This window comes from Clarias gariepinus, chromosome 15, assembly GCF_024256425.1.
Source record: "Clarias gariepinus isolate MV-2021 ecotype Netherlands chromosome 15, CGAR_prim_01v2, whole genome shotgun sequence".
In the NCBI taxonomy this organism is placed as follows: domain Eukaryota; kingdom Metazoa; phylum Chordata; class Actinopteri; order Siluriformes; family Clariidae; genus Clarias; species Clarias gariepinus.
The window spans coordinates 30,778,150-30,801,606 of NC_071114.1; the positions used below are offsets into that span (position 1 = coordinate 30,778,150).

General features: G+C 37.9%; 1 protein-coding gene across 1 annotated transcript; it reads left to right on the forward strand.

Annotated features, from left to right (window-relative positions):
* The first annotated feature begins 16,480 nt into the window (after positions 1-16,480).
* Positions 16,481-22,857, forward strand: tmppe (transmembrane protein with metallophosphoesterase domain). The gene is made up of 5 exons (XM_053513861.1): positions 16,481-17,540; positions 17,781-17,891; positions 17,989-18,154; positions 21,886-22,025; positions 22,230-22,857. Exons 1-5 carry the CDS (start codon positions 16,829-16,831, stop codon positions 22,418-22,420), a joined length of 1,320 nt encoding a protein of 439 aa, XP_053369836.1. The 5' UTR covers positions 16,481-16,828; the 3' UTR covers positions 22,421-22,857.
* The last annotated feature ends 600 nt before the right edge of the window (positions 22,858-23,457 follow it).

The window sequence follows — 23,457 nt, forward strand, 5'->3', positions numbered from 1 at the left end:
TCTCAGATGATCATAACACATGGTACGTGGAAGTGTATGAGTGTGTGTGTGTGTGTGTGCACAGAATAAATAAATAAATAGCAATGTAATAAAGCACACAACTAGAAGAGATTTAATTGCTTTCATTAACCAGGAAGTTGGGAAGGATTTAAAGATCCTGAAGAAAGTAAACACAAGAATGAATGCAAACAGGCATGTTTGATATGTGACTTCAGGAGAAATTATTAATAAATTATTAAAAAATGTTGGAATTTGATGGATGGATGGAGTAGAAAAAACAGGTACAGTAATATACTTGCTACACTAATGCACTTCCTGATTCAGGTATGAAATTCTGGCCCCCCAAGAACTCCTTTAATAAACCAAACATGTGGAAATGGCCCCTGGAGGTCAGTCCTGAAGCAATAACTCCCAGCCGAGTTTCTGTAATCTGCATGTGGTGTTGGTAAATGATTGTCTGTGCAGTTCACACAGACAGTTGCGTCTTTTAAGAAAATTGGATTTTGAAGGATCAGGCGTTCCACCCACTGAATGTTCATGGGAACGCAGTGGGCTCAGAGCCACCTCAGCATCTCATCACTGCACTGTGCTTCTGTAGATGTCAATCGCGTCTACACCTTCAATCACCAAAAATTTCATCACAAGTCCTGGGTTGACTTGAACACTTCCTTGTATATAAGCCTGTTATGTGCAGATAGAAAACTTATAAACACTCTTGTTTTTCTTCTGACCAATTTATCGTCTGACTGTTGGGTTTTTTTCTTTAGTTTATCTCAGGCAGTGATGCCAAATTAAATCCGTTCAACCCCAAAAAAAGCTCATTTGCTAAATTTAAGTGCTAATATTTAAAACCGAAAGGAAAGTTGAAAGGGTTTATAGCTGTTATAAGTGTTAATTGACTCTTGTTTTCTTTTTTTCTGTCAACTCCTCGACCAACTTTATCTGACTGAAATGTTCAGAAGGCTCTTCTTTAGCATCAGCTAAATTTCAAAGCGCACACTTCGGCCTTTGAAGTGGGATATTCTCTGTAGAATAGATATTATTTTAAGATCTGTCTTTGTTTAAAAATTCATTTTTTTATTATCCCGGCATAAAATGCATGCCCAATTCCCCACATCACCAACCATCAGAGTAATTAACATCTTCGATCAAGACCATATTCTTGATAATTAATACAGACTTCAGGGCTCCCCTGTGATTCCTGGCAGGGGTTCAAGAGTTTTTTTTTTTTTTTTTTACTGAATCAGATTCATCCTAATGAAAATGGAACGTGAAACTTTAATGATCATGGCTGCTTTATCGTAATAATAAAGACTTTGAAACAACACTAAAGCATGAAGCACGACTGAACTTGTGTAACAACATCAAACCAATTACAGGCTACGATAAATATTAACACTGGTGTTGTTGAGTTGTTGTTATTTTTTTCAATCAATACTGTAAATGTGTTTTTGAGGCGTTCGTCTTTAAACTGGGATTTGGGTGAAGCACTCAAGACGTATCAGCATCTCTGGTTTTGATCAAACAAACCCCTTTTTTTATTTAATTACAGTTTACTAATACTTCGACTAAACATCTGTGGGGGAAAATGAACATCTGATTCTGGCTCAATAATTACAATGATCAAATAGAACATTTGCATCTTGCAAGATTTTACCCCTCAGTATTTGTAAAACTATCTGATTTATTTATTTATTTTATCATTAGCATCAGCAGACTCACTGATTCTCATCACATTAATGAGTGAACCAACATGGAATTTTATTTTTTTATGTAGTTTCTTTAGGTATCCACTCTTGCAAAATATATTTTGGTGTAAAGGCACTCAAGGACGACACTCACTCATCGTCGATACCGCGTAATCCGGTATACAGGGTCGCGGGTGGTCTGGAGAGACTTAGGTACCCCAGGAGACTTAGGGCACAAGGGGGCACACTCATTTACACACTAGGGACAAATTGGAAATACCAACTAGAGGCTACAATTGAACCTGGCCGGGAATCGAACCCGGACCCTAGAGGCGCAAGGCCACAGTGCTAACCACTAAGCCACTGTGTCGCCTCAAGGTCTACATTTATTTTTAAATAATTTAGGGAGCATTTACACATGAAGCATGGTATTTATGAAAATAAGGTTAATTTAAATAGAAAAATAGTTTGCATCCTGAGTTTTTCTACATTTCCATATATTGAGACTTACTAATGTTCACTAATAACAATCAGTCTCAAAGATTACAACTTTTATGTAATTTTTATACAGAACGTTCAAATCACATATTTTTTTCACATAAAGACCAATTTAATGAACATGTGTTATACTAATTTCTTGAAAAAATCCACAAACTAACACAAACAATAAGAATAATGTAATGGTGTATAAAAGGTTGAGGACTGTGTGTGTGTGTGTGTGTGTGTGTGCCCACTGGAGGATTTATCGCATGTGGCACTTATGAAGCACTTTCTCATTGATTAGTTGTTTTTTAATGTAGTTTGTTAATTTTTCATAGTATGGAAAACAGTTAGGGCCACTATTATTTATATATTTTATATATATATATAAATCCTGTAAGGTCAGGAGGATTTATTCATAATTAAAGTCAGAATTCTGAAAAAAATGAATAAATATAAATACAGTAAATGTACTTGAGAAATTAAAGACAATCAGCAGAATTTTTGTGTTTAGGATTTTGTTTGGTTAGTTTGGTCACAAAAAAAAATGAGACTGCCTAATTGACAATAAAATGTTCTTGGTATAATTAATTGTCACTTACGCAGCTTCAGTTTTTACAAATGTCAGTGTAGTGATCAAACTTTAAAGCCCTTGCACTATTGATAAAATTTACTGTACTTTCTAATGTACTTCCAAAAATGTCTTTCCTAATCATGTGCATACTTGTCTATTAAACAACTGCATGGTCTTTTTTCAGACATCTGTAACATTAAATGATTGCCTTTTATCTTAAAAAGATGTTTTTTTCCCTAAATGATAAACACTATTAAATAAATAGTAAACAAAAACTAAAATGTAACACCTAAGTGATGGTTTTTTTTTCATAAGAAACGTCCTCCTAGTGTTCTTACACTGAGTTCATTTTCCTGTTTCAGGGCCTCAGGTTCAGGTTTCAGTTTTTTTTCGAGTTCGAATCCAAGAACAAGAGAAGTGTTTTAAGAGGAGCTTCCTAAATCCCAGGTCACTTACACATGAATGCTAACTCCTCCAACGAGACCGTTTTAAGTGTTTCTACAGCGTGCTCAGACATGACGAAGAGGTAGCGAAGGTCAGCCGACCCAGAGCACGGACAACGCACTGGTTTCCGCCTGAGAAGAATAACATGACCATCTCAGGCTCTGTATTTCATTTCCAGTGTTATGCAGTTTCAGTAAAACACTGAGTGAACACCGGGGTGGTGTGATGACGTGGACTTTAAGTTGTTACAATAAAGTTGATTCTTTTTTCCATAACATGCTTAGATGTTTTATTCCTCTTACAGCACAGCAATTTACCAATTATTTATTTTTACCTGACATCATTTTATTGACACATAACGTTGCTGAGTCTGGACCTGAGCGACCGAACCAACCCCAGATCATAATGTTGTCTCCAGAGGCTTGTACAGTGGACACTAGAAATGATAAGTTGTTGTCTCATAAACACACCATTGTGAATTCTCATCACATTGTCCGCATGGAAATGCTGTTACTTTCACTATTAAACATGGCTCTGATTTCTACTATGCACTTTATGATGCAACTGCACCAAGCCTTTAAGTGATCTTCATTTATGATTTTCTCCAGATCCCATTTCTTCTGTGAAGCTGAGGGTTCAGCACTATACTCCCGGGGTTTAATAATGTGTTGAAGAGTTCATAGCCCAATTCCAGTCATTTCAGCTTTATCTCCTTAGTTGTTTTCTTTACCAGATGTACGACATTAATTTGCCTCTTTTAAAACAGTGATCTTTAATTCCTTGGTTTCATTCAATCTAATGATTTCAGAATGCTAAGTGTATGAAAAATAAAGATATATAGCTTTCTTACACCCAACAATCATCAGAAGCCTCGTGGGAATCTACTGTTCTATTATGAGGATTGCTGGGTTTTACATTTTTGCAGAACTTCTCCCCATTTGAAGACACTGTATAGACATTGAGGAGAAACTACAAGGTACCTGACATTAGACTTTAGGTCTGAGACATGACTTCAGTGTTCCTCTGCTCATTACTAAAGCAACAGTCCTGTCTGTCGTACCTTCTTTCACTCAGATCTAAAAAAAAAAAAAAAAAAAAAACATAAAAAACTTGAGATGTGAAGATTACATCAACTCCATATTGTCTTCCAGCCACACTTTTAACATCAAACTGTCAGACATCTCTGGAGAACTGTGCGCTCCTGAGCACAGCCCGGTCTCGCCTCATGCCTCTGACATGGTTAACTATCGCCGCAGGCCCCGAGGAGCCACCTTCTGGTCTGCTTGAAGTCCTGTACACGGAATTCTAAATTTTTTAAGCAAAACTGTCGCTGGACACACAAAGGTGTGTTTGTACAGCATCCTCACAAAGCTGTGCTTGTTCCCTCGACCTGAACACCATAGGCTTAAGGCCGTGGTTGGTGTGGGTTTTTATAGGAGCAGCAGGAAGTTGATCACATCACGCAAATGATCACATGCTGTTTTAAAATTATTCTTTGTCACACTGTATGAGATCCGGTATGAAGTCTATAACAGAGTTAATAAGAGGGTTATTCTGTTTGTTTTTTATGTATATCCTTCGCCGTTACCGTTTCTGGAGCTATGCTGTGAGTTTGGCGCCGTCCTATTGGTGGATTTTAGATAAACTACGTACAAGTGCTTGGATTTTAATCACAAATTTCTCACACTGACACTTCGGTTTCAGCAATCTTTTGTTCTCACTTGCACAAAATCAAGGTATAAGTACTAAACAAGGTATAAGAAGTATTAATTTAATTATTGTGATTTAATTTAAAAAATGTGATATTTAATCTACAATGGCATTAAACTCTTTATCATGTATTTTTTTGTATTTGTAATTAGCATTACCTCATTTTTTTTCTTTCTTTTTTTATTCTTTTAATTCATGGGTATTATTTGTATTGTTATGATCTCTTACAGATTATATGATTAATTGATGAACATCCAGGATTTATGTCCAATCCTTAAGACATCTGAAAGAACGATAGTTCCTGGTGGTACTGACAAATCACTCAACAGTCAGGCTAGTTCATCATTTTCATCGTCCCGGGGCTGTCAGAATGAGATGCATTACACTAAATAAATATCACACAGTTAGGAATGCTGTCCGTGCATCATTCAGGCTTTAAACGCAGCATTGAAAGGAGTGAAGGATAGATTTTTCTCCAGCAGGTGAGATCATGCATCCTGTCAATAAGGCTTTTTTTTTTCCTTTGCAGGTGCTGCTCAGGCTCAAAGTGAACAATGCCGACATTTTGCTTAAGTATGAACAAAGCCTTTGTCTGGGCGAGTCAGGTCCAAAGGTCCGTCACCGGCTTTGAACTCACAGGTCAAAGACTTCACAGAACTGCCGGGGCCGCTTCGCGCCGGTGCCCCTCTCACCGTTTGTCCTTTTGATTGTCATCTGCTTCTTTAAAGTCCTGACCACAAGTATAGGTCATTTAGCTTCTTTTATGTTGAGATAGCAGACGCGAGTCGTCTCTTTCTTCTCCGGACCTTCAGCTCGTGTACCGACCCCGGTTCCCGTGGCCAACATGTCAGCAGTGTGCTTTACACAATTGGGATTTTTTTTTTCACAGCAAAGGAGGATTTTTAAGAAGGCTTCATGTCATCATGGCAATACAGACAGCAGCAAGGACCTGAACAAGAACTTCGCGCTTATAAAATATGCAAAGCAAAGGCACCACACAGAATAGCTGAAAACAGGTTCTTTTGATGTTAACTCCTTTGGTCGTGCATGTCTGCATTTGAGTAGCTTGTGGATATTTTAAACCTTCTCTAAACCTCTCTGTCTCTCAGCCTCTCTCTTTTTCTCTGCACATCAGAGCAACACGGTGCCGCAGTCCGGCCACTGATTTTTATTTTATGAGTCTCTCTCTCTCTCTCTCTCTCACTGTAGCCCAGAGCAGAATTTCTCTGTCCTCCACCTTGTACGCTGAGACTCTACTAAACCTTTGTTGCTCTGTTGGCTCTCCATGGAGGTCGAGTCCCGCTGAGTGACACTTCATAACTACACCATCCATCAAAAGTTTCAGCATGCACACTTTTAGAACCCTTAGGGGGTTCTTCAGGATTGGGGAACCCTACAAAAGAGTGCTTCTTTCTCTTAGAAAGGCCGTTGAGTCGAATGCTTGGTACTTTCAGAGAATGGAGAATGCTTAACTAATGAATGAACCTTTTGAAGAACCATTAAATAAGCCAAGAAAATCGGGAAAACACGACATAAGGGACATAGTTATAGTGAATGTTCTAAGCCAGGGCAAAACAAGTAAGCACAATAAAATGTTAATGATAACAATCGTGGAAGGAGTCTCCAGTGTGAGCACTTTGTATCAGTTTGTGTTTTTCAGCATCTTCAGGACATAGGAGTTGATGCTTCTTTGCAGTTTCTCAGTAACATGAATAAGTTGGGTTTTTTTTGTTCTATTACCTAAAAGAGACAGAAAAAAACTGGGTAAATGTAATTTATCACTTATCACTTATCATTTATACCACTTTGTCCTTGCGGGGGCCTTGAGCCTATACCAGGAGACTTGGGTTGGAGGCGGGGCACACCCTGGGGTGAAAAAACACACACACTCATTCCCACACAAATGGGAATTAGGGAACACCAATGATCCTAATCCTCATGTCTTTGTGAGGAAACTGGAGCACCCGGAGGAAACCCAAGGCAGAAATCGAACCCTGACCCTGAAGGTGCTAGACAACAGTGCTAACAACTACCCCACCATGCCGTGACTATGAACAGCTTAAATGTATGATGCATCATTCCTGTGTATAATAACTTGGAAATCTGTGGTATAAGTGAAATAAAACACCTCAGAATGTCCTGCTATAGAAAAAAAGGAACCAATCATTACAGCAGCACATTTTTTCACTCCTTTATTAACTCCATGAGCCTGGGTCATTTATGAAATTTGACTGATGCTAAATCTGAGCAGCTTGCGGCTGATGGAGAATGTCACAGTTATTAGTATTCGGCTGGGCGAGCGCGGCTTTGATGCGTCCAGCGTTCTCTTTGCCCACAAGCCGCATCAACTTTTAATGAGATCTGATGTGTTGCTTTTTAACAGCCGTGAATATTTCACACATAAAGCAAACTGCATTTGTTAAACTGAAAGAAAGTCTGGCTGCAGAGGAGCTCTTTTCCAGCGAGGTCGGACACTCGGAAACATGTAAACACAGAAGTTCATATCACACAGCTTTCTTAATCTGACTTAATCAAACAGTTGTGAGTTAGGGGTGAAGTGAATACCGCCTAGAGCTGAGCGTGCATGTATAATTTATTTCTTTAGCAGGCAGTAGAATGCAATGCGAGTGAAAGTGTAAATTTGGTCTTAAACCGTACGTAGAGAGAAGCTTCAAACATGCAAGGTGTGTGATTTTAGGAAAGACAATAAAGAAGTGAGTAAATGATTGTAGAACAAAACTGTCAGACATAGTGATGTATCAGCATCACCAGCCAATCAGAGTGCAGATCAGACACAAACAGGAAATAGTACATTTATGCTTAATATGCTGGGAAGAGGTGATAGGTATCTGATGCGTTGTCTCTTAAGTAAATCATTTCAAAATAATACTGATAATAATTATAAGAAGAAAAAGAAGAATAGTAATAATGTGACGGATATCATACGTATCTCTCTTGTATAATTTATGGAGCTGCTTGAGGTATCAGACAATTGAATTTTAATAACAAGCCATTTTAGCTCCTTTTATTCAGTGTCATCTGTAGTCTGAGTTCACTAACAGTCTGTGTGTAACGGTCAGGTCTCAGCATCAGGTTATATGATGAAGATCCTCTAATGGAAAACCTGCGATTACTTAAAATTACTTCCATTACAGGTTGATTACATCAGCAATCTACTGAGCTCCTAAGGGACTGAAATACACATGAGATATGACAGGAAGAATGTGGAGTATATCCGGGTCAATGTAAGGAGAGTCACTGCCAGAAAAGTACTTTTTGTTTTTATTTATTTATTTGTAAAGTAATTTGCAAAATATCTCAAACAAAACGAGTGCAAAACTATGATAAGAAATTGTGCGTTATGATTGGCCAGAAGAATTTTGTCTAATCTGATATTGGTAAGAAAGTTACAGCGTAAACAATGGGTCATCACTTCGCTGGAAGTGGACATAAAAAATTTCCCATTGGTCTTCGTGCTTCACCAAAAGTCGACAAGTTAAATTAACCCTCAGTCACTCTGGCTTAAGGAAGAGTAAGAAAACATGCAGCTCACCTGGCATTGATTTAAGGCACCATTCATTACTGTTATGGAAAACCTGATATGACTATTACTTAATAATAATAATAATAATAATAATAATAATAATAATAATAATAATAATTTATAAGTAATCTATGTATTTTTTAAGAAAGAAATTGTTAGCATTACACAAACTGCATAATAATCTGCATAATATAATTTTTTTTTTATAAATGACAGTGTTCATCTCCTAATCCAAATCAAATGATAGTTATTTACAGGTATATTTCAGAGTATATTTCAATAGTATATGTATAAGTATGTATATGTATATAATGTATTTTTTCAACAGTAGCAGCAACAGGTACCTGAGATGCTTACATTATGAGAATAACGCAAGAAGGAAGTATTGTCTGTCTTGGTGACCTTGCAGGCTGTTCTGAATGAAGGGACTCGGTTGAAGGAAGTTCATTTAACTGACGTTCAACACACAGTATGGAGTACGGTTTAAAGCACTGTTTCTCAACCTTATTCCCGAGGACCACTGCCCTCCATATTCTATTGTCTTTGCTACACCCACTTCAATTAAGAAAAGGCTGTTATTTAGTTAATCATTTAAAGCAGGTGTGCTGGGAGCTGGGAAAGCACTAAAATGTGCATCGTTCCTCCAGGACCGGAGTTGAGAACCACTGGTTTAACTGTGTGGAACGGTACACAGCACTGGTGTACATTCCCACGTTAACAAAGTCAGGTGCTCCTGGACAATTTCCAACCAAGTCACCACAGGATAATAACACACTTCTGTTTCAGAAGACAAAAAAAAGTCCAAAAACTACAATAAAATCAGAAAAGTGGATGCAGGTCAAACCTGCTCAAGAGTTCGGTGAAAAAAAAAGTCACAGATATTCTTTTTAGCCCATTTTTCAAAAGATTGTTTCATCTTACCACAGTGAGACGACTCTCATTTGACATTCTTTCACTAAAAGCATTGACACTGTACAGGTATTTAGGGCTGTGATGATGTAATTGGCCACGAGGGGAACAGACAAGAGACGCGTCCGCCGTTAAGCCGCCGCTGAGGCGCTTCTACCTTCGCTTATTGATTTTCTTGGTCTGCTACTAAGGAAAAATAATTGCCACATATAATGTATTATTTAATTATGAGACAGAGCTCTAAAGTTTTTTTGTCTTTTTTTGATGGTTCTTTTTGAATCACAGAAGCGTTATGGATAATTCAGCACGCAAGACTCTTATTAACGAAGGCTGATATTAAATGCTCTGTGTTAAAGCTGGGAGTTATGAGAATCGCAGTCGGCTCCAACTTTTCAATACTCCATTGCTTCTGTATAATTGAGAGGAAAGAAATGAATTCAGTTTCTCCCTTCACTTATGTTTTTATTTATTTATTTATTTAGTGTAAGAGGGTGAAATTCATGAGAAGAGAATCATAAATCTTGAAAAAACAGTATCTGAAAGGACTTTTTGAGAAACGTGTGATGTTATATGCAAATATAACCGGACAGTGATGTTAGAAACAATAATTCCAGTGTTTAACATTAACTCTAAAAGCGCACACCGTGTCAGCATTACAGGACAAATATCTTGTTGCATTGTTTTTATTATTAATATTTCAAATTCAATTTGGTGTAAAGAAATTTGGTGTGTCTCCATAACTGTTGTTATTATTGTGAATAGATGAAAGAAGTTTAAATATCATATTACATATTTAAAATTACATTTATTATATTACATATTCACATTTTTATTTAAAATTTAGTTGTTTCATTTAAAATGAAATTACATCTCAGAGTATTTACTACAAACTCACAACAGCAGAGCTAATGCTACTAATGAAGTGTTTTCTTGCATGCCTCTGTGATCTTTTTCTAACCTCAGTCTTGTTGAGTCTGTCTCCTGAATGATGACGGGTCATTCTATAAATTGGGGGGAAATAGTTTACAGATATGTTTTTAGGGAAATAAAGTAAAATCAGTGCTGTGTTTTGTTCAGAAGAAATCTGTCATCACCACTGCACTGATCTACAGTATCTATGCAGGATCATTTTGTGTGGAGTGACAGCCGAGACAAATTCCAAGAAAATGAGCACTGACCTTTGACCTTTCGCTCGGCTCTGCACCTGGGACTATGGAGGTGAGGTGAGGAGATGATGTGAAGAACGCCGGATCTCTTGCGTAACACAAGGACATGAAAAGTGACAAAAAGTGTTTAAAGAGGAAAGGCACAAAAATAGACCCTGCTATGTATAAAAAGATATAGTATTAAAATCACAGGAAATTCCTGGACATCACTCGCTCTTATACATTATCATTTCTATAGGAAAGGCTCATTCACAGGGATGATAAACAGATGTTGATGATGATGATGATGTTACAGTCAGTCAAGCTCTAACGTTCACATCCCTAATATGAAAAACGGGGGGGGGGGGGGGGGGGGGGGGTAATACAAGTAAAAATGTTTATATTTTTAACAACGCCCGTAGGCCTAATCCAGAATGTTGGGATATTCCTTCATAGTAAAACTATCAATATACAGACGTGAACTGACCGTCTCGTTTATTCATATGTCGCTTCCAAAGTGCCAGACTTTCTGTTTGTACTTGTACGTGTATTTTAATATAGTCCTGTGAAATTGTTCTCCAGGCGTTATAAAGGACTTTTTTCGCTCTCATTTTTGTCCTGGTTTTGGCTGTATTTCTTGAGCCTGTCCCTGTACCTGAGCAGTTCCAGAGGAATGTGCTTTGTTTGTTAAGCCACACAGTAACCTATGAATCTTACTTTACACAACTAAAGGCATGAGCCAGAAAGAAACAGGTGCAGATGATGACAGATGATCAGGACGGTGATTAGTAACTGCTGATGCTGAATGCTGAGAGGTTGGAACAGACGAGAGGCGAAATGAGGTCGCTGCTGAGCTCGTTACATAAACAACCCATTTTAAAATTGTCGTAGTAAAACATATGTTCCGATTTCTTTAATTTAATCTACAACAATGTTCTTCAGCATTAGTTTCTTGAAGTGGATTTTGTGTAACTCTTTTTTTACTTTTACTGTGACTCTTTAAAGCTTTTTTACTAGTCAATGCTGCAATAAACTAGACATTACCCACAATTGAAATAAACATAAAGCATTTTATTTGAGTAATTTATCACTGTTTTTAACAAAGCTGATGTACACAGCATGTATATATTTGTATATGTGTGTATATACAGTTGTTATTATTGTCATTATTAATTCATAAGCAAAGATGCTGTTTTTTGTTCAAAGATGATAAAATGTTATCTCGATTTCAGTTTGTATTATATTAATTAAAATTAAGTTTATTCATGTTACTGTTATTATATGATGGTATGTGATTTTTTTTATACATGTACAAAATTACAAAAACAACTTTTTAAATAAACAGAAATAGCCTTTCCTTAGTCGGGTTTCAAATTTTAGAAACTAGTCCTAGAGATATAACTTCAACAAACAACAAAAAAAGTCATAGTTCTACACTTCAACAAAAAAATCATACATACTACTGTATACAATTTGTGCACTACAGAATTTGCATCATGATATAATGGTTTACTTATAAAAATAAATTCAACTCAATTCAAAATATTAAAATCCTAAATGTATTAAAAAAAAAAATTCTTAAATAAAAATTACAGCTTACTGGTGTACTCAATTATTTATGCACATCCATAAATAATATATGAATAATTATTTTAATTATTAAAAAAATAAAATTACATAAATAATGTTATTGCTAATAGATAAAGAAAGATGTAATTTATCTGTTTATAATCAGAGTTTATAATTCTTCTGTAATAAATACTAATATATAACTATGGTTATACTACTGGAACAAAAATTGATTACAATATCAATTTTATTTTCATATCACACAGCTTTCCTAGAAATCAGAAAAATGTACCATCCATTACATTACAGCCTGGACGAGTGTGCTGGAGGTATTAGGTGGATATTAGAATCATTGTGTCTGAAACGTGAGTTTCTGCTTCCCCCTTGAGGCACTACAAGAAAACAGCAAGAAAATAAAGTACTCTGAGCTGAGAGAGTGTGGAATCTCTGCTTCTGGTATATTTGCTCAGTAAAATATTACACTGATTAGCCATAACATAAAAACCATCTGCCTAATATTGCGTAGTTACCATTTGTCCTCCACAACAGCTCTGAGACATCGAGGCCTGGACCTCTGAAGGTGTGTTTTGTTTCTGGCACCAAGCCGTCAAGTACTTAAAGTTGTGAGGGTTAGGCCTCCATGGATCAGATGTGTTTCTCCAGGACATCCCACAGACACTAGATTTGATTAAGAGGTGGAGAATCTGGAGAAAACTTCAAACTCTTTGTTATGTTCCTCAAACCGTTCCTGAACAATCAGGAACAGTTTCCATGAAGGCGTGTAACTTGATAAACAACGATGTATAGGTAGGTGGTACTGTATATGTCAAAGTAATATCCACATAAATGTCAGGACCCAAGGTTTCGCAGCAGAACATTCCCCAGAGCATCACATTGCCTCTGCCAGGCCACCTTTATCAGTTGCTCCATGTCCAGTGGTGATGCTCACGTACCCATTGCAGATGTTTTCGTGGTAGACACAGGTCAGCATGGGCACCCTGAATGGTAAAGGCTGTAGTTCCCCTGCCCAGCACTGTGTGTTCTCACTCTTTACTATTAGAGCCAGCATTCACTTTTTAGAGTAGCAGCATGGCATCACGTTTAAAATTTATAATTAGGTTATGACACTGTGACAAAATTTAGCGATTAATGGTTGTAACAGTAAACACAATAATAATACTTTTGTTAGTGCTGTTCTAAAATCTGAAATGTTTCATGGTTATAACAGATGGCCCTTTGCACAACGATCTGATCCGGAGGCCTTGACTAATATGGAGAAAGCACATTTAAAATTTATAAAAGGTCAAAGAGACCAATTTCAAAATGTCCGTGGTGGGTCCATGGTGTATCTGGTGCCAAAATGACTCACAAAAGAGCATAAACATAAGCATTTGAAGAAATACTCTTAGGAAGGTGAAAGTTTCTTAAAAAGCATCATTACTGGTGATGAGACACAGAGTTTTGAGGAAAAGAACTGAGTCAAAGTATATAGTAGGTAAAATCTAGACAATCAGAAAAATTATCTATATCTATATCTATACTCCCTGTATAAGTTATCGCTTGAATTATTAGATGAAATTGTTGTAAATTTAGGAGGCAAAGTGATATGTGGTGTGGAGATTTTAATGGAAAATTAAAAAATCTACTGTGCATCAATGATGGAAGATGAACCAGAATCAATGCCAGAACAGGTAAAGAATAAACTATTAATCGTACACTGATATCTAATAATGTGTGAGAGAAACAACAGCAGGACGTTACCACTCTGCATACTAATAATAAATAAGCTTAAATTTACAAGATATATACGGTGCATCCGGAAGGTATTTACAGCGCATCACTTTTTCCACATTTTGTTATGTCACAGCCTTATTCTAAAATGGATTCAATTAATTTTTTTTCTCTGAATTCAACACACAACACGCCATAATGACAACATGAAAAAGGTTTACTTTTTGGAAGTATTTTTGAAAATGTATTTAAAATAAAAAATTAAGAAATCACATGTATATAAGTATTCACAGCGTTTGCAAAATTGTTTGCAAAAAATAAAAACTCAGGCGCATTCTGTTTCCCCTGATCATCCTGTTTCCCCTGATCATCCTTGAGATGTTTCTGCAGCCTAATTGGAGTCCACTTGTGGTAAATTCAGTTGATTGGACATGATTTGGAAAGGCACACACCTGTCTATGTAAGGTCCCACAGTTGACAGTTCATGTCAGAGCACAAACCAAGCATGAAGTCAAAGGAATTGCCTGTAGACCTCCGAGACAGTATTGTCTCCAGGCACAAATCTGGGGAAGGTTACAGAAAATTTTCTGCAGCACAGTGGCCTCCATCATCCGTAAGTGGAAGAAGTTTGAAACCACCAGGACTCTTCCTAGAGCTGGCCGGCCATGGTGGAGTGGCCAGAGAGTCTCATCAGACCTAAGAATTTTGTTTCTCATGGTCTGAGAGTCCTTCAGGTGCCTTTTGGCAAACTCCAGGCGGGCTGCCATGTGCCTTTTACTAAGGAGTGGCCACTTGACCATATAGGCCTGATTGGTGGATTGCTGCAGAGATGGTTGTCCTTCTGGAAGGTTCTCCTCTCTCCACAGAGGACCTCTGGAGCTCTGACAGAGTGACCATCGGGTTCTTTGTCACCTCCCTGACTAAGGCCCTTCTCCCCCCGATCGCTCAGTTTAAATGGCCGGCCAGCTCTAGGAAGAGTCCTGGTGGTTTCGAACTTCTTCCATTTATGGATGATGGAGGCCACTGTGTTCATTGGGACCTTCAAAGCTGCAGAAATTTTTCTGTAACCTTCCCCAGATTTGTGCCTCGAGACAATCCTGTCTCAGAAGTGTCTACAAACAATTCCTGTGACTTGTGGTAAGAAATTGAACCCAGACCCTGATGGTGCAAGGCAACAATGCTAACCATTAAGCCACCGTGCCTCCATATTGCAAAGGTGTATGATGTGATATGGGAGAACTATTCCAGTAAGAATAGAGAAGAGCTACAGTACAGGTTGAAATGTGGTATAAAAAAAAAAAAAAAAAGGGTACAATTGTTAACAAACTACTAGATGAATTTACAGGGCTATAACCAAAATCATTGAATAAAGAATATCTTGAAACATGGTTGGGAAAATTAGGAAAAAACATAATACAAACTCTAAACAGCAGAAAAGAATGCAACAGAACTACAAATAGCTCAATTTAAAATAAGTCCAATAGTGTCACTGCCAACAATATATGTTCAAAGTTACTTTTAGACACTACAGTAAATATTAACTTAATTTTTTTTTTTTTATAATAACTTTTGGAAAGAAAAAATAAAGCTCAAGTGCATCATATGCCAGTTTACATCACAGGCATTCTAACAGCATAAGAAACATATTAGAGTTTTAACAAACATTAAAATTCCAGTGTAGGGAAATGTATTGGCAGAAAAGATGGCAAAAGAAGCCACAAAAAATTAACATTGATATGCTAGTAAGCAGAACAAACAAGAATTGACAAGTCTACCCGAACCTCCAATAACTACCTGGACTCCATATTAACATCAATTAACATCAACTGTTATAGCTGAACTGCCACCTAACACAGTATAAATGAAGATCAATTCCTGCTCTCTGTTTCACCCAGATAAGGATGGGTTCCCTGTTAAGTTCGGTTCCTCTCAAGGTTTCTTCCTCTTACCATCTCAGGGAGTTTTTTCTGCCACCGTCGCCCTCGGCTTGTTCATCAGGGACAATCTGACCATTTTGATTCATACACATTCACATTTCATACAAACTTAAATAATTATTTTCATTGTGTAAAGTCAGTGACAATTGTTAAAAGCGCTATACAAATAAAATTGAATTGAATTGAATACTCTAAGTAAGCAGATACTGAAGCAAAAGTGACAGAAGGAGTGGGAGGGAGAGAGAAAAGGACGATGATTTATAAAATCCAAAAGAAAATTAGGAAGATGAGAAGAACAGGAAGAAATAGGAGATATAAGACAGTGATATACTGGACATACCAGACTAAGCAGCACACTACTCAAACTGGGATATACAACACAGGTAAAGGCAACTATGTAACTTTTTGTGGACAAGGCATCATGATTTGGTTCTGCATGATGCTAAAAAAACTTAATAGGCAATATATATATATATATATATATATATATATATATATATATATATAACAGAAATTCTTATATATAAAATCAGCTGGTGCTTGAGTGGCTACAACATAAAACAAAAATTCTGTTTGGCCCGCCGCAGAAGGTCGGTGTAGCCGGGGTGCCCATCACCATGTAACATAATAATAATAATAATAATAATTTTAGAATATAACAAAATCCTGATCTGCACCTCCGACCAGGTGGTGGCAGTAATGCACCATTTCGTTGTTTGACAACCATCCAAACAAATCTACAGCGAAGAAGGAGACAAGAAGAAAAAAAAAAGTAGCAGGAGAACGGGTAGCATTTTATGGCAGTAAAATTATCTGCTGTCTGTGACCAAATTTTTATATTTTAGTGGCAAATATTCTGTATTTCTATATAACTTTTTGTCATGATTTGTGATGAGGGCCAGCTTAATGACAGCGTTGTGGTTGTTTCCGGAAGGGCAGCGAGAATCTAAAATTCTTTTTTAGCGGATATTATAAAGGTATTTAATTGTGCAGTAATTATCGCTGTATCAAAGTGGGTATAAATGATTGATGAAGTCGCTCGCGCAGGAGTTTAATAAAAACGCGCCAGGGTTCGGTAACCTGTCTCACCGCCGAAGATGTTCGGCTTTTCTCGGCTTTCGGCCGAAGGGAAAGTGGGCGTGACCACGGGGGTCGTGTTTTTCTCCATTCTCATATCCAGAACCGTGCTGTCGGATCGCGTGGACATTGGCGCGCGCGCGCGGCTGTTCCGCGCGCAGTTCATCCTACTGATTAACTCCGTGCTGCTGCTCGGCTCGCTCTACATCTGGAAGCGCGTGGTGACGCGGCTGTGTGGCGCGAGGCTCGCAGCCGCTGCCTCATCACGCGCCTGGGCGCACAGATGTTGGCGCGCGGCTGTGCTGCTGTTTCTCGCGCTGGCTCACTGCAGCTACCTGAGCATGTTCTACCTGGTGGGCACGGAGCCGCACTGGCTCGCTCTGCTGAGCTTCACCTGCCTGGGCGCTTATGTCATTCTCATTTTCTTCCTCATGGTATTCGGCTGCGCGAGCCGAGTGCTCCAGATGTTTACCAAGGGTTCTGTGGTGGCGGTGAGCAGCTCAGCCAGGCAGACGGTGCTTGCTTTAATGATGACCGCGCTGTTGGTTGTGTATGGGCTGTTAAATGCCACGCAGCCTCCGCAGGTGGTGGAGGTGGAGGTTCCTCTGGAGAAGCTTCCGGCTTCAATGGACGGCCTCAAGCTGGTGCTGCTCTCAGATATCCACTTAGGACCAACAGTTGGGCGCTCACAGCTACAGCGTGTTGTCACCATGGTCAATCAACTAGAGCCAGGTACATGCAAAATTTCAAATGTAGGAGCTGTTGGAGCTTTTGCTTCTTTTACCATGCCACCAGCACCATGTTTCCTCCAACCTCCGATGCACAGTGTTACTTCAAATGCGTTTAATAATATTGTGATGTGTTCAATGATGGTGCATCAGAAATTAGATGTATGAAATTTGTTCAGGCTGAATTGTGTGTGTGTGTGTGTGTGTGTGTGTGTGTGTCCGCATGTATGTGTGTTGGTGCCAGATGTGGTGGCAATTGTAGGTGATTTGACCGACTCTCAGGTAACCCGTTTGAGGACCGCTGCAGAACCGCTGGGTCTCCTCAGACCTCGACTCGGCTCTTACTTCGCAACAGGTCAGAACCGAGTGCAGAATGAAGAACCTGATTTGTAAAAAGATTTTGAAATAAACTGCTGTGTGTGTTTGTCTGTCTGTGTGTGTGTGTGTGTTAGGGAACCATGACTATTACACTGCTGATGTGGATAACTGGTTCGAGTTCCTGCGCCTGAAAGGGATAGAACCTCTTCATAACAGCCATGCTCGAGTGTTCAGACCCGGTCAAACGCAGGACTGGATCTGTCTTGCTGGCATCGACGACCTGGAGGCTACCATGCTGCGGTAAGGTGTAGTCCAGATTAGGTATTTCTTTCTTCATTAATATCTCTGATTGATTGTAGAAAAAGGTGGACCCAGAAACACAGAGACACTGATACAGATGCTGAGTGACTAACAAAGAAAAGTGGGAGTGAATTGAGAAAAAGAGTTGAATGAAGAAAAATAAAGAGTCAACAAGATGGACGAATAAATACAGACAGACAGACAGATAGAAGGAGAAAGAGGTAGTCTTACATCTTAAACCAATGTGCTGTATCATAGTTCTTATTTCCTGTCAAATGTGTAAACTGGATTCCAAATCATCAACTGAGGTGAAAGGGCAAAAAATATTGTTTTAAATAGGATTAAGTATAATAGCTTATTTACTGACTTATATAATTGCTGTAGGCAACCGTAGGCAGCATCACCTACAAAAAAAAAAACAGTACATTATGCAGAGTTCATAGCTACTAAAACCCTGGATCAGAGTGCAAAGCATCTGCAGCCACAGCACATATGACAGGCAGAAGTAAACATTAGAGCAGCATAAGGAGTGTCAACAAGTTGACCACGCACTCCATTTGCAGGGAATAGTAGCACGCAGATGTCAGGATGTCACCTCACGAAACCCCATGTACTGTACATGGTAACCTCTATTTATTATTAAATTATATGGTGAAAAAGGTGCAGTTGAAACATTACCAGGGACTGTGTGCATGTTTTTAGCAAAATAACCAAGAAAAACTCAGTGGAATCACTAACCCCTCCACTGAGAGAGAACTGCTCCAAAGTCCAGACTCCATAGACATTATCAGAGACTTTGCTGCAAGTGAAGTCAGGTGACTAAACTGTTTACTGTTTCCCACTACCTCAACTCATTAGATAGATAGATAGATAGATAGATTTCATTTCATTTCACTGTGTACTAAATTGCATATGGTTGAAATGACAATAAAAGCCTACTTGAGTAAGAGCTAAACATAAGTCATAGAATACTGCTGTAAAGATTATTAAAATAAAATAAGCCATGCATGTGGCTAATCTGCTGTTATTATTATACTCACTTTAGTGGACAGTCATACACCCGCTCACTTAAAGTTTTTTAACACAATTTGATTAATGCAGCCCTCAAGACTGAACTGATACAGTTGCAAGAAAAAGTATGTGAACACTTTGGGATTACATGACGTTTTGCATGAATTGGTCATAAAATATGCTAAAATTTTCATCTAAGTCAGAACAATAGAAAAACACAGTCTGCTTAAAATAATACTACACAAACATTATATGTTTTTACCAAACATAACATGTAAACATTCACAGTGCTCCACACTTCTCCAAGAGCTAATTGGAGCTGAAGTGAGCCAACCTTGTTGTTGACTTGCATGAAGCGGAAACGGGTTAAAGTATCTCCAAAAGCTTTGATGTTCATGTGTCCACAGTAAGACAGACAGTCTACAAATGGAGAAAATTTAGCACTGCAAGAGCACAGTGCAGAATGCTTAATGAGGTAAAGAAGAATCCTGGAGTGTCAGTTAAATACTTACAGAAATCTCTGGCACATGCTAACATTTTTGTTGACACATCTACAATAATTTGCCTCAGGGCCTGGACTGATTGTTGTCATTGATGGAAAAATGAATTCCAGATTTTGCAGGAAAACGTAAGACCATCTGTCCGCCAACTGAAGCAGAGGAGGGGTGATGGAACAGGACAATGACCCAAAGCATACACGTAATTCAACAAAAAAATGGCCTTAACAGATCAAATTCAGTTATCTGGATTTGATTGTTGTGGATTTGTCCTAATCTTGGATTGTTTCGTTCTTCGATGCGCTTCTTGCATTTGCTTTCATAGCAACATATCCATAAGCTTGAACCTTATACAAACCTTAAATAAGCTTTATTTCATGTAAACAGGATTAAGGCTGCGCTCAAGGCTGGTTATGATTGGTTGAAATGGTGAGGTCACATCTGATTGGTTAAAGAGCATGACTGACGCGGATTGACTCACGTAGGAAAAGAAAAAGTATCTTGCATATATATATACGAATTGATGTTCTAGTATAATATTTGATAGTGATTATGTGGGGGGGGTGCAATCTATGGCAGGGGGCATTTCAGCGCATAACGCATGTGTTGCTCTTTTTCCATTTCGTCAACCAATCGGAGGGGTTGTAATCAGTGTTTCTACTGTCGATCATATCGCCTTTTAAACCAACGCACGAACGCGCAATAATTCTAGACAACTCAATTCAGCTACACTAATCATCAACCACAGGTGTGTTAGAAAAACCAACTTAGCCAGATCGTAATTAGCACGATGATCTCATCTTAGATGTGTCAACTTATCTCGGATGTGTCAAGTGACGTACACAGAACGGACCCCAGAGCATATTTTATTTATTTTATTTTATTTTTCCTTTGTTTTACCAGGGTAGTCACATTGAGACAGTAGTTTCTTTTGCAAGTGAGCCCTGGCTAAGAAAAGGGAGCACATAACTGAGTGTACACTAAAACAGCATAGCTACAAAACACACAAGATCACCACTAGCACATATAAAATAACACAATAGACAACAAATACCACAAAAACATATCTAAACACATAAGCAAAATACAAAGCAATCACAAAAATGGACTTAAAATAAAAAATTAAATAAACAACATAAAACTGTTTATGACCAATTCATGCAAAACTCCACGTCATCCCAAAGGGTTCACATACTGTTTCTTGCAACTGTAGATGATCAGTAAATTAATTTATCCAGCCCTGATCTGATCTTCTGATTTAATGCTTTGCAATAATTTATTTAGTGTTTGATTTCATAGACTAATCTGAAAGTAAATTTCAATTCCATGTTTTAAAATAATTTACTTTAGCATGTTTATAATCATATTGAGTGCAGGTGTGCAGAACAGAGCCTGGCCTGGTTGTGTCTATAACACAGTTTGTGTTATACAAACGCTAAGTTGAGATCGAAGTTCTCGTTCAGTTTAATTGTTGCTAAGGCAGTAAACAACAAGAAGACAGAGTTTTTGCATGCAGATTGAGCAAACATCACTAAAGGAAAACACCAGGGTTCCACGTAATTTGGAACCTACTGCTGAATCTTATACGATATAATTAAGTTTGACTGAGTATCCTCCGATGGATACATAATTCAATTCAATTTTATTTGTATAGCGCTTTTAACAATTGACATTGTCGCAAAGCAGCTTTACACAATCAAAAGAATTATTTAAGTTTGTATTAAATGTGAATGTGTATGAATCAAAATGATAAGGCTGTCCCTGATGAGCAAGCCGAGGGCAACGGCGACAGTGGCAAGGAAAAACTCCCTGACCAGACTCAACAGGGAACCCATCCTCATTTGGGTGATAACGGATAGCAGGGATTGATCTGCATAAAATTATGTGAGACTGGAAGTTCGGTATAACAGGAGACGTGTTAAATTAAATGGAGTCCAGTTTGTTTCTGGAGGCTCATCAGCTTTAATCAGGATCTGAGCCAAAGTAAGCGCTAATTTACAATTAATGATGTGATGACGTAGTCAAGGACTGTTTAAAAAGGATAAGCGTTACAGACCAATCACCTTGCTAGTCTCTTAAAATATGTATGTATCAGTTTAAATGTACAAGCAGCTCTCTGTTTGTACATACTGTTTTCAACAATAATTCTTTTAAATTATTGCATCGATATGAATCGTCGGATCGTTACATCACTAGTATGTCAGTGCATTTCTGCGGTTTCAGATATCCTGGTCATGGGATGGATGTTGAGAAAGCTCTGAGTGGTTGTAGTGAAGAACATCCAATTGTTCTCCTGGCTCATCAACCTCACGCTGCTAAACAAGCTCTCCAGCAAAGACCAGACATCAACTTGGTGCTGTCAGGTACACGTTTTGATCACGCCTCATTTCACACACACCTGTCTTAGATTAAAATTATTAGTAGTAGTGGAATGTAATTTAGATAGATAAGTTAGAAAATGTGTGAAATTAGATGATGTTCAGAATTACTAGAAGGAATAAAAAATAAAATAGTAAATAAAATATTTATCCATTCACCACTCTTTAGCATCTGTATTTGATGTTTAGGTCACACTCATGCTGGTCAGATCTTCCCTCTGACTATCCTGGCGTTCCTGCTGAATCCGTACTTCTGTGGACTTTACCGTGTCTCGGAGCACACCGCAATTTACGTTACTCCAGGGACGATTTATTACGGCATTCCAATGAGAATCGGCAGCCGTGCAGAGATCACACAGATCACACTGAAATCTGCCTGACTGTACACGCACTGATAAACACAGACATTTGATTGTATGCTAGAAAATGCCTCTTAAACAACAGCACTTTTTTGGGGGGGTAATTGTTATAATGTTTAAATGCATCTTAACACGCAATATAATGACTGTTGTAACAGCTTTGTGCCTACTTTAATCACCACATCACATTCCTTCTTTCATCCTCAGTAATACTGTATGTAACACATACACAGTAGCAGGCAATAATGCTACAGGTGCTGACTTTGTCTGCAGACAAACATGTTAGTGCCAAAATTTTAAAAACAAAGCTCTCAGTTCTTAGTTTCCATCTAACACACAAACGTTAAGAAAAACTAATTTTATTTTATAAGTGTGGTTTCATTGCATGTTGTGTAAGTCCCGTCAATAAAAGTTTGTACGGGCATTATGAAGGAAAATAAAGCTTGGAAGAAATTAAATTTTGTTAAGTGTATCTATCTGTTGTAATCTACTCCCTGAATAAAGTGAGTAAGAAGTTGAGCATGTAAATCAAACCGACATATTTATTTAAATTTTTACTGTTTATTAAGTGGTGATATATACAGTGTGATGCATAAGTTTGGGCAGCCTTGTTAATCTTCATGATTTTCCTGTATAAATCGTTGGTTGTTACGATAGAAAAATTCCATTTATATATATATATATATATATATATATATAGATAGATAGATAGATAGATAGATAGATAGATAGATAGATATATCTTATAGGAGATAAGATAAATTATCTCCTATAAGATATACATGATTATAAGATTACCGTGATATTTGATAAATTAGGCAGGTGCATAAATTTGGGCACCACAAAAAAGAAATGAACTCAATATTTAGTAGATCCTCCTTTTGTAGAAATAACAGCCTCCAAACGCTTCCTATAGCTTCCAATGAGAATCTGGATTCTGGTTTAAGGGATTTTGGACCATTCCTCTTTACAAAACATCTCTAGTTCATTCAGGTTTGATGGCCATCGAGCATGGACAGCTCTCTTTAACTCACACCACAGATTTTTAATCATATTAA

What these genes read in the sequence shown, in the direction of transcription:
- tmppe (XM_053513861.1), top strand. Translation starts at nt 16,829, where the DNA reads ATGTTCGGCTTTTCTCGGCTTTCGGCCGAAGGGAAAGTGGGCGTGACC. An exon ending in GGTCAATCAACTAGAGCCAG is followed by an intron (nt 17,541 to 17,780) that starts GTACATGCAAAA and finishes TGTTGGTGCCAG; the next exon opens with ATGTGGTGGCAATTGTAGGT. An exon ending in CTGGAGGCTACCATGCTGCG is followed by an intron (nt 18,155 to 21,885) that starts GTAAGGTGTAGT and finishes CTGCGGTTTCAG; the next exon opens with ATATCCTGGTCATGGGATGG.